This window comes from Sinocyclocheilus rhinocerous, unplaced genomic scaffold, assembly GCF_001515625.1.
Source record: "Sinocyclocheilus rhinocerous isolate Xijiao unplaced genomic scaffold, SAMN03320098_v1.1 scaffold1402, whole genome shotgun sequence".
Taxonomy (NCBI): Eukaryota; Metazoa; Chordata; class Actinopteri; order Cypriniformes; family Cyprinidae; genus Sinocyclocheilus; species Sinocyclocheilus rhinocerous.
The window spans coordinates 96802-108540 of NW_015640486.1; the positions used below are offsets into that span (position 1 = coordinate 96802).

An 11739-nucleotide genomic window follows, 5' to 3' on the forward strand; every position below is an offset into this window, starting at 1 on the left:
GCACAGACATTTCCGTACATTCACGTTGTTTCCACACACATTCACGATAATGTTTTGATTTGTCATGTGTATGTTGCTGTGTTTAGTTATTCTGAATGGATCCGTGTACTGTAGTAGATATATGCAGTCAGCAGGCGGTTGGTTTAGGTTTTTTTGTCATCTCCATGTGGTCCTGTTCAGTATCACAACTTGGCTTCTCTAAAATGTAAAAAAGCTTGTTGGTGTTGCACTGTACACATACTAATAAAATTCAGATTTTTTTCTTTTCTTTCATATGTGCTTATATGGGCTCCTTATATCATTTGGTTCTTTAGTGTCCTTTTGGAGTTTCTAAGTGTCCTTTTTTGGAAAGTCATCTACATTTAACTTGAAAAAAACTTGCAGAAAATAAAGATTTTTGAGAATCACCCTTCAATCTTTTGGTTTACTTTGCTGGATATAGCAAATAATGATCTATGCTTAATTTCATGAAGTGTGCGATTTAATCACTGAAAAAAGGATGCGATTAATCAGATTCAAAATTGTAATCGATTGACAGCCCTAATATATATATATATATATATATAGGTTGTTACCGATCAAATAAAATTAACTGCAAAATTGGCACAGACAATTGAGATATTTACACTGCAAATGCATAAATAATGCTATGAGACTGTGTGTGTGTTGGGAAATATTTGAATAAAAATGTAATAGCAGAAGTTAGTTATCATAATTGGTAAGTTAACCAGTGAATTAAGCTAATCAACTAATCATAAAGATATTGATAGATTTATTTGGAAAAATTAATTGACTAATCAAAAGAAAAAATCCATTGAAAAAGATAATTGTTAATGAGAGCGAATGATGCCTGGTGCTGCTGTCCTGTGAGAAGCCTGATGTGCTGTGTGTGGTTTGTGTGTGTTTCAGGTGAATGGACATCAGATGATGGATGAGCCGATGGAGGAGGAGTCCTACACACACTGTGTGAGTATCTGCTTTCTCTCTCTCAATCGCTCCATGATTCCACTCACTGGAGATCAGGGTTTCAACATCTGGCTTTTTTAATGCCCATCGTCGTCATACATGCTTATAATTGGCAGGTGTTTGAAAGTATTGGCAGTATAAACACTTGTGCGTACAGGTCATTTAAGTGCAAGAGGATGCACAGAGAACTCAATTCAATACTCATGCACTGCTAAAATCTCCTCTCAGACATTGCACAAATATACTGTGTTCCTGGTTGTAATTTATTTGTTCTTATGTTATTACTGAGTACTTGTCTTTAAGATGTTTGAATGTTATATTAATTAGGCTAGACATTTTGGCTTTTGGTATTGAAATTGAGAATTGTGAAATTTCTCTGGTATCTAAAATGTTATTGTCGTAACAGCCTTATACTGTATATTAGAATGTAATGTTAAAGCAGTTAAACATATAACAGTAGTTATGTATGTATTAGAGATGCACCGATTGCAATTTTCTTGGCCGATTTCCGATTTTTTGTTAGTGTGATCTGCCGATACCGATTTTTGCTGATTCCGATTTTCTTTCTAAGAACTATAATTGACAGCATATACAAACAATAATCTACTTTACTTCAACGCAAAGTTTTATTTTCATAAAAAAAAAAACACAAGTAAAAAGTCAGTAATAAAATAAGAACAAATACAAAAATGGCAAACAATAGCACAGATAAATGCAATAGAATAAAGAGAGCTATGAAACTAAGTTTTTCAGGTTAAGTAAGTTCTTTCTCAACTATTTAACGTTCCTAAACTGAGTGTGTTTAACTGGATACTCGCCAAGATGGGCATTTTGACATAATTTTGTATGTTTTTGAACGTTTTAGCGCAGTTAGCCACTCAGTTTGAATGCGCAGCTGACGTTATTGCCCGTGCCGCTGGTAACAAAACGGATCGGATCGGCTTGGAATCGGAAAGAAGTGAGACTGATCCGGGCCGATCATGAGGAAATCGGTGCATCTCTAGTATGTATAGAGAAGATAATCAAGGAAAAGTCTTAGTCGTCATTTCGAAATAATTTCAATTATGTAAAATAAATATTTTTATTGCAGCAATGGTGAGCATTTTATTTACTATCTTTAAGTTAAATTGTGATATATCATATACAGAGGCCCCAAAGTATTTGGAAACTTAAGCCACAGTTAAAAATGCATTTGCATTATTTAACTAAATATTAAGACTGCGTGTAAATTGGCGAAGATATCTGCATTGACCATTACAAACCCACATCCACTTACCACAAGCTTTTATGAAATTGTTTTTGAATAATACTGAATAAAGTTAATAGTAACTAATAAAACCATTTTATTTCTGATGAAAATAAACAAACTGGTGTCCATCAGCTGAGTCACATGAAATCCTGTAAGTAATCTAGATTGGTTTTGCATTTTGAACGCTGTCCTCCAGACACTTGTCAGGATATATGTGTGTGTTTGTGTTGTGTGTGCAGGACGAGGGCGCTTATAAAGAGATTCCCATCACTCATCATGTGAAGGAGGGCTGTGAGAAGGCCGAGCCCAGCCAGTTTGAGCTGCTCAAGGTTTTGGGACAAGGCTCCTTTGGGAAGGTCTGTGATTCTTTCACTTCATATGTGTTAACAGTTGGTGCACAAACTTCATGGTTTGGTGTGATATTTGTACAACAGGGAGAACAAAGCATCTGTCTTCGAATGATTTATTTAGTAAATGCAGTGGCTGCAGCAGTTCTTACTGTGAAGACACTCATTTGCACATGACTCCAAAATGACTGGAAAACTATTTAACATAGCAACATAATAATAGCAGGAAATCTTAGACATTAGCAGTATAGAAATTAAAGTGGTATTTTCAGTTCCAGGTTTGATTTATTGAAGTTTCAAATATTTTTTTCTCGACCTCAGATCTCAAGTTTTAAATATTATGTCTCAGTTGTCAATTATACAAATCAAAACTGGTCTCATTTTTGCTGTGGCAGCTGATTGATCTGTGCTTATTAGAATACAGTCATACACTTGGGTTCCTGTCTTAAATGTGCTTTACCTGAGAAGTGCTGTTTCCTCTGAAATGTTTTTATTTTTTGTTTGATGCACCCAAAGATAATGAATAATTTGTTTCCTTGTGCTCTGTATAGCGAAAGCCCTGTATCCAGGCCTAATTACCAGTCATGTTATAAATCTGTCTTTAGTGTTATTTGTTTTCTTTTTGAGTCTTAATACTTTATCTGTGCATTTAGCAACTAACATTATTACTATAAATGAATACAGTAGCATTAGAAGCCTGATCTTGTGGCTTCCTAAGTAATGATAACAGATGTATTTATGCAATTGGATATTGATTTGTTTGTTCCCATTTTATTACTGACTGTTTACTTGTCTTTAACAATTTAATGTTTGAATTTTATATTAGTCTTGTTGTTTTTGCTGTGGTATTTTTTTTGTTAAGACCATAGGCAAAAGTTCCTCAGTGTTCTGAGACGTGCAGTCTACCAATAACATTAGAGCTACAGCAGTAGGAACGCCCACAAGCGTCTTCACAGCACGGAGTCTAGCGACATACAGCGAAAAAGTCGCTGGCGGTGTGAACGGGGCTTTAGACTGCTGCTGTGCATTTTGATTACAAGGTTTTACATCGAAAGAGTGAGCGGCGCATGCTTTTTCTGCTGCTCATGTTAACAGGTTAGAGTATTTACATGGGAAACAACATTTTTTGATAAACAGTGCAGCTGGTGTTTCTGTCTGTTTTTGCAGTTCAAAATAAACTACTCTTCAGAACATTCAGAATGATATCAACATTAGCAAGGAGTGACTGATCATGTGCAGGAGTGTTAATATTACATAGCTGTGCAAAGAAACTTACTGTATGACCAATGCACCTCAAGCACTACCTTGGCTCTGATGCGACACCTGAGCTGTTGGTGAAGCTGCGAGATCCATTGTCAAGAGGAACCTGCAGTCCGCTGTTTCACTGGAGCCAGCTTGCAAAAAAGCCAGTTTACGGTTTACTAGCACCGTAATACAGTCAGTTTGCGTGGCAGCCAGTGCATTTGTCCCTGTTGCAAGCTATCAGGTTTTGTTTTCATGTGATCTGTCCTGTCCTCAGGTGTTTTTGGTGCGGAAGTTGATGGGTCCGGATGCCGGTCAGCTTTATGCAATGAAGGTGCTCAAAAAGGCATCTTTAAAAGGTCAGTGAGTGTCTGCATTAGTGCCAACACACTTTTGTGATGATATACTCGTGTTTATTCCTCGTTTGTGTGTGTTGTGTTGCAGTGAGGGACAGAGTTCGCACTAAGATGGAGAGAGATATTCTGGTGGAGGTCAATCATCCTTTCATTGTGAAGTTGCACTATGGTAAGACTCTTGGAGAAACCTTCTGAGTGATGGTTATGGGGCTGTGTGACAAGATGTAGATTTTGAGGAGGAATTTGAACGTTACAGACAATTTGCAGTGAAAACATAATGCACTTGTTGATATTGTCCGCTTCTGGTGATAGAAATGCATTAGTTTAGGATAAGTGTTTCTAAAGTGTATTTACAAAAACAGATCTCGTGACCTGTAGGTGGTGCTGTCACCAAACTTGGCAGGTTTCTTCAGATCGTAATGCCAATAAAGTAAACCAAACTTCATCTTGGTTTGGTCAGCCCTGTGTCCAGATCTGTCCAGTGATCATTTCAGCCCATTTTGGTGAAACTTACACATTCCAGACCGTTTGCTTTGCATAGAAGTTTACAGCATCACTTGAGCCCAGTCACTTTGTAAATGTGGCTCTTATGAATTCAGAAAGCAGTACAGTTATGACCGTTTCTCTGTCTAACGGAAAGATGCTGATACCATGTTTTATTTTGAAACCATAAAATATACTTAAATGTATGTGAAAAAAAAACCCATTATATACTATGAATATAAACTTAAAGGGACAGTTTAAAAGTTATTTTGTTCCTTTGCTTGCTTTATTTATTTATTTTTCGTGGTATGATTGACATTTCCATAGAATTCCCCATAATTCCCCAGCTCTGATATTGTTTTTTTTTTTTTTTCACTTCCAGCCTTTCAGACAGAAGGGAAACTCTATTTAATTTTGGATTTTCTCAGGGGTGGGGATGTATTTACTCGTTTATCCAAAGAGGTAAGCATCTCTTGTTCAAAAATTATATGCGCAAATCACCCAGAATTTCATCCAGAGTGCAATTGTCTTAAGTTCATTTGCATGCTTTAGTGCAGGACTCATTTGACACAGATTTATTCTCTAATGCAAAATACAGCTAATCTGTAATGATATCTCCTGTATCGTGCTGTGAAACCCAAAAGCTTATATCCTATTAGTCAGTAAGGTTTTTTTTTCTCTACCTATCGGAAAAAGTTGGCTGAAAATGATTCTATTTTGCAGTCAGTGTGTTGGGATCCACAGATGAGAACTGATTCATTTTTTAGTCACAGTGAAAATTTGCAGTGATTGTTATCAGGTCTTTAGTCTGTGTACATTGCCAGACAATTGTTTCAAATAATTTTTTTTTCTATTTATTGGTTTCTCTATTTATTTATTTGTACATATGTACTGTACTTTTTTCTGTTTTGAAAACGTTGTTTTATGTGCACCGTCGCCACCAGGCACAAAAGTTGCCACAAAAGTTTAATTGAATCGACTCTTACATTAGAGATTGAGGCTTCAGATTCAAAAACACCTCATGCATATTTAATTACATCTTATGTCTTACAAGTATGTGTGTATTTATGTACATCTTATGAACTGCTCAGTGGAGGAGATTAAATATTTGTTAAAAAAAGCTCCTTTGATATATACATATCAGTTTTATTCTTAGACATTTCATTAAAGGGGTCATATGATGCTTTTTTAAAGATCATTATTTGGTGTATTTGGTGTAACAGAATATGTTGACATGCTTTAATGTTCAAAAAACACATTATTTTTCAAATACTGTACATTATTGTAGGTCCTCTATGCCCCGCCTCTCTCAAACACTTCGTTTTCTACAAAGTCCCTCCTTCCGACAAGCGCAGTCTGCTCTGATTGGCCAGCTGACCCAGTGCATTGTGATTGGCCGAACACCGCAAGCACTCGTCGGAAATGTAACGCCCCTTACCATAATCGCGAGCTTCAGCTTTCAAAATAAATGTAAAGACAGAGCCCGGAAGGGGAACAGAGTCGCGTGACAGACACCGTGATGAAGCTGGTATGTGTTTGCATTGTGGTATGTGACAGCTGACTCCACTGTGATGTGACCCCGTCTCTCTCTCTCTCTCTCGCTCCCTCTCTCGCTCTCTCTCTCTCTCTCTCGCTCGCACACACAAACACACACACACACACACACACACTGGGGGCGTGTTAGAATGAGCCGTTTTAGGGGGGCGTGGCAGAGTCTTAACTTTGATAAAGAATATCTCTTTGGTTTTGAGACTTTAGTCTTTGCAACTTCAGGGATCTTATCTATGCACAATCAGCTTGTAACACTCCAAAGAGAAAGGAAAACTTGAAATCGCATCATATGACCCCTTTAAGGCAAAAAGTGACATTATCACATTTGTTTTCTCCGTTCCTGAATGTGGCAACATGTAAACGAATGTACATGTGAATCATATGGATTCATATAAACAGAACTTTCAGATTCTGAAATCAGATTGGATTCAGTTGGATTAAGAATGAGTGCATGTAAACACCTAATAATGTGGAGGCAGTGTAAAAACTCATATGCACTGTTTTCAAATGCAGTTTTCAGTTGCATTTGCCAGTAAATGCATTGTATAAAAAAATGATGTGTTAATTAGTTCCTAAAGTAAAACTAGATTTGTGTGTTATCAGATTATTTAGTGTGCATTAATTGTTCCCCCCCACCCTGTCGCAAATTGATATTAATTTGGCTTCTTTCTATCTCTGTCATTATGATGCTGTGCATTATGTTGTTGTTTGTGATCTTTGATGCGAGAGTAAATCTGTCCAGTTCTTACTAGGTTATGTTTACAGAGGAGGATGTGAAATTCTACCTTGCAGAGCTGGCCCTTGCATTGGATCATCTACACAACCTAGGCATTGTTTACAGAGACCTGAAGCCTGAAAAGTAAAGTATCCCCCTTCACCTCTCCGCTTCTCTCTCTCTGTGTGTAGAGTAGAAACCACTTTCTGTCTCCGTCTCTGGCTTTCACCTGCCCTCTCCTTTTGATCTTTTATTAAATAAGGATGGATATATCTGACAGAACCAATGTTCAAGATTGTAATCGAGAGGTTTTGGATGTTGTTTGTTGACTCTTGTTTAGTTCATGTATTTTTGTATCTGTATTGGAGAAATGTGGTCTTAATTTTCAGCATTTTGCTTGATGAAGCTGGACATATCAAGTTAACAGGTACGCACCGTTGTCCCCTTATTACACATCACTTCCCTGCCTGTTGAACTTGTGCATGTAGATATCAGGCAATTCTGTAATGTTTGACATCTACTGTTAGCATCTCACCCTGAATTCTCTAAAATGATTGAGTCATGTGTGGAGAATTACCTCCTCTCCTAGGTTCACGAAACGGTCGTCCATAAAATGCATTGCTGTTCTGTTGTAAGTAATCTTAATGCATCTACTTTCGGAAGGCCAAATAAAGTGTTTTTGCTTTCGCCTAGAAACACACAGCGTCTCCTTGACATGGCTGCTTCAACACTAACTGCGGTTACTGACACCATGCCTTCTTTCTTTGCGTGCACATTTGGGCCGCATTGTGCTAATATTTCCACATAGTGAGGTAGATATGTGGGGCGTGTTAGAACGAGCCGTTTTAGGGGGGCGTGGCAGAGTCTTAACTTTGATAAAGAATATCTCTTTGGTTTTGAGACTTTAGTCTTTGCAACTTCAGGGATCTTATCTATGCACAATCAGCTTGTAACACTCCAAAGAGAAAGGAAAACTTGAAATCGCATCATATGACCCCTTTAAGGCAAAAAGTGACATTATCACATTTGTTTTCTCCGTTCCTGAATGTGGCAAAATGTAAACGAATGTACATGTGAATCATATGGATTCATATAAACAGAACTTTCAGATTCTGAAATCAGATTGGATTCAGTTGGATTAAGAATGAGTGCATGTAAACACCTAATAATGTGGAGGCAGTGTAAAAACTCATATGCACTGTTTTCAAATGCAGTTTTCAGTTGCATTTGCCAGTAAATGCATTGTATAAAAAAATGATGTGTTAATTAGTTCCTAAAGTAAAACTAGATTTGTGTGTTATCAGATTATTTAGTGTGCATTAATTGTTCCCCCCCCACCCTGTCGCAAATTGATATTAATTTGGCTTCTTTCTATCTCTGTCATTATGATGCTGTGCATTATGTTGTTGTTTGTGATCTTTGATGCGAGAGTAAATCTGTCCAGTTCTTACTAGGTTATGTTTACAGAGGAGGATGTGAAATTCTACCTTGCAGAGCTGGCCCTTGCATTGGATCATCTACACAACCTAGGCATTGTTTACAGAGACCTGAAGCCTGAAAAGTAAAGTATCCCCCTTCACCTCTCCGCTTCTCTCTCTCTGTGTGTAGAGTAGAAACCACTTTCTGTCTCCGTCTCTGGCTTTCACCTGCCCTCTCCTTTTGATCTTTTATTAAATAAGGATGGATTTATCTGACAGAACCAATGTTCAAGATTGTAATCGAGAGGTTTTGGATTTTGTTTGTTGACTCTTGTTTAGTTCATGTATTTTTGTATCTGTATTGGAGAAATGTGGTCTTAATTTTCAGCATTTTGCTTGATGAAGCTGGACATATCAAGTTAACAGGTACGCACCGTTGTCCCCTTATTACACATCACTTCCCTGCCTGTTGAACTTGTGCATGTAGATATCAGGCAATTCTGTAATGTTTGATTCTCTAAAATGATTGAGTCATGTGTGGGGTTGTTTGTCAAGCTCTGCTGCTGGAGGGCCGTCGGCTCCTGTCTGTAGTTTTCACGTAATCCTCGATAAACTCTGCGGGACAGTGACTCCAGGAGCAGAGTTGGACACCCCTGGTTTAGCTTGGTGATGCAGATGTGACCGATGTGCTGCTGTGCCTTTTCCAGACTTTGGGCTCAGTAAAGAATCGGTAGATCAGGACAAAAAAGCGTACTCGTTCTGTGGCACTGTGGAGTATATGTCCCCTGAGGTGGTCAACCGGAGAGGTCACACGCAGAGCGCTGACTGGTGGTCTCTCGGCGTCTTAATGGTAGGACCTTAATGGTTTTATCTCTCCCCTAATGAGCATGACTGGAAAATGTAAAGCTATATATGCAACACTGTTCTCTGAAGACAAGGAACAAGGTGCACATGGATAGCATGGGATCCACTCTCAGCTGAAGCGCAGCTGAAGCCTGTCGACCGATAATCGGTTTAACCGATACTTTTCCTGATATTTTAGCCACTGTATGTAGAAATAAGAGTTGTTTTGTTGTGTTTGCAAGGAGGGAGGGAAATTACAGTATTGACAGCATTATAACTAAAATACATGTTCAGTTCAGTACTGTTTTTATCATTGTAAACAATAAATAAATATTGGTTACGTATATTGGTTGCCGTTCACACTAACATGCAAATAATCGGTATCGGTTTTAAAACATAGAATATCGGTCAATCTTTAGGTTAGGGATGCACGATATATCGGCCACCATATCGGTTTAGGCCGATAAATGCTCATTTTTTCTGTTATCGGTATCGGCCCGATAAGAAAATTTGGCCGATATCTTAAAGCCGATAAATAATGCATTGTTTCCTTCAGAGACACTTGACATGAGATGACTTGTTTGCATTATTTATGCATTATTTTATTTATTTGTAAGACTTTTTATGATGAAATTTAGTAATAGGAGAGTAAAATTATTTTTTAAAACGTACACTGTTCAAACTGCTTATGTTGAAGTGTTTGGGATGTGGCTTTTAATGATGAGAACTTTTTTTATAATCAGGCTCTCAAAAAGTATATAAAAATGTGGATATAGATTTATCAGCCAACATATCGGTCATCGACTTTCAAATAAAAAAAATGATCAGTTATCGGTATCGGCCAAAATGTTAATATCGGTGCATCCCTACTTTAGGTATATGGGAGTGTAACGTGTGTGTTGTCTCTGTTGTATGGACCCGTTCTCTCACCTGAGGTCCTCTGGATGCCAGGCACTGCTCTCCTGCTGAAGAGTGAATATGGCACAATTGATATGGAGCAAACAATCTGTGACCAGTTTCAAAAGCAATAAAAATAAAAGTGCCAGGAAATTTCTGTCGTTTGGTAATGCATGCAGGGAACTGAAGGAGTGTTGTTAGTAAACATGTAAATTAGCTTCTTAAATTCAGTACACTGCTTCACCTGGACGAATTTCTATGCATATTACAGTGATATGCCATTCAGTTCATGATAGTTCTTAAAGTTATTTTCTGCTGAAATTTGATTGGCTGCTGAAATATATATATATATTTTTTTTAGATTTTTCCAGTCCATATTTAGGCTATAACAAAATCAAAAATTCCTCAATAAAATAGTTCCCCCTGGTGGCAGAATTGGACTCACTTTGGTGTGTATCCTATAGTTTCCTAAAGTTTGAATTTCTCTTTCAGAATGTATAGGTGTAATTGTGTTGTTGTCTGTGCTCTTGTTTTGCACTCTCAGTCATGGCCTGGTCTTGCCGTTACTGAGTTGAAGAGACAGTCCACCCATAAATGACAGTTCTGTCACTATTTCCTCTCCCTCATGACGTTCCAAACCTGTATGACGACTTCTCCTGTGGAACACTAAAGAAGATATTGTGAAGAATGCTGCTGTGAATTCTTTTGACCTCCACTATGTGGACAGAAAAAAAGCACAGAGACGTTTGAGGTGTCTTTAGTGTGACACATGATATCTGTGTTGTACTGAGTGAATTGACTGAAAGAGAACATATGCATTGAAGTCACACATTGGATTCCCATAGTGCTTTGATAACTTACCCGTGTAAATGTCTGGTTGATTTGCCTTGTTTGACAGTCATTGATTTATTTATTTATGGTTTTTTGTTTGTCTTTTCCCCTAGTTTGAAATGCTGACCGGCACGTTACCGTTCCAAGGAAAAGATAGGAACGAGACTATGAACATGATTCTTAAGTAAGTGTGGCTGTTACAACAAGCCAGTCTACGTGATGCTTGATTGGTCAAATCTTTTGTCTAGGCTAGGGATGTTCATTTTAACCGGTTAACCGACCATAAGAATTTTGACCGATTAATACAATCAGTTAAATGGTTTAAAAAGTCATTTAATTATTTATTTTTTCAGTAATTTATCAAAATATTTAAAAAGGTTTGCTGCATGGTTAAAATAGCATTTTATTTAAAATAAATAAAGTGTTTTTTAGGGGGAAAAAATACAAGTCGCGTATAGCCTAAGTCGCATTTTTTTATTTAATTCAGAAATGCCTAATGCCGACGCAAAATGTTTACAAACATTATAATAAACACTGTAAACATAGCTAGGCTATTTTAGTTCCCCTCACTCCACAACAAAGCCTTTCAATTAACAGTATTTAGAAAAGAACGAGAATTAAAAATATAAGAAGCTATAGCAATATACGTAAACGACAAGCCAAAACGAATTCATTTAGGCTAAAACAAAACTGAAACCAAAGTTGGGTCTCCCATTCGACAAAATCAAATGTTTCCGTATTCGCGATGTATTTGAATGCCAAAATATTATTTATTATGTACTTCACTCGCGTTCCAATATCCACGTAAAACAAAATGTTTTGCATAACATCACGGCGGTAC

The 11739-nt window shown here is 37.4% G+C and overlaps 1 protein-coding gene across 1 annotated transcript in view; it reads left to right on the forward strand.

The window, feature by feature from the left end:
• The window catches only part of LOC107753223 (ribosomal protein S6 kinase alpha-6-like), a 27746-nt gene that overhangs the window by 4369 nt on the left and 11638 nt on the right, over positions 1-11739 (forward strand). Inside the window, exons 2-10 of the mRNA XM_016569346.1 lie at positions 910-966; positions 2455-2571; positions 4082-4163; positions 4249-4329; positions 5026-5105; positions 6947-7053; positions 7299-7336; positions 9035-9177; positions 11012-11082. Of these exons, the coding sequence (XP_016424832.1) occupies positions 910-966; positions 2455-2571; positions 4082-4163; positions 4249-4329; positions 5026-5105; positions 6947-7053; positions 7299-7336; positions 9035-9177; positions 11012-11082 (776 nt within the window). The remainder of the gene's footprint in view (positions 1-909; positions 967-2454; positions 2572-4081; positions 4164-4248; positions 4330-5025; positions 5106-6946; positions 7054-7298; positions 7337-9034; positions 9178-11011; positions 11083-11739) is intronic.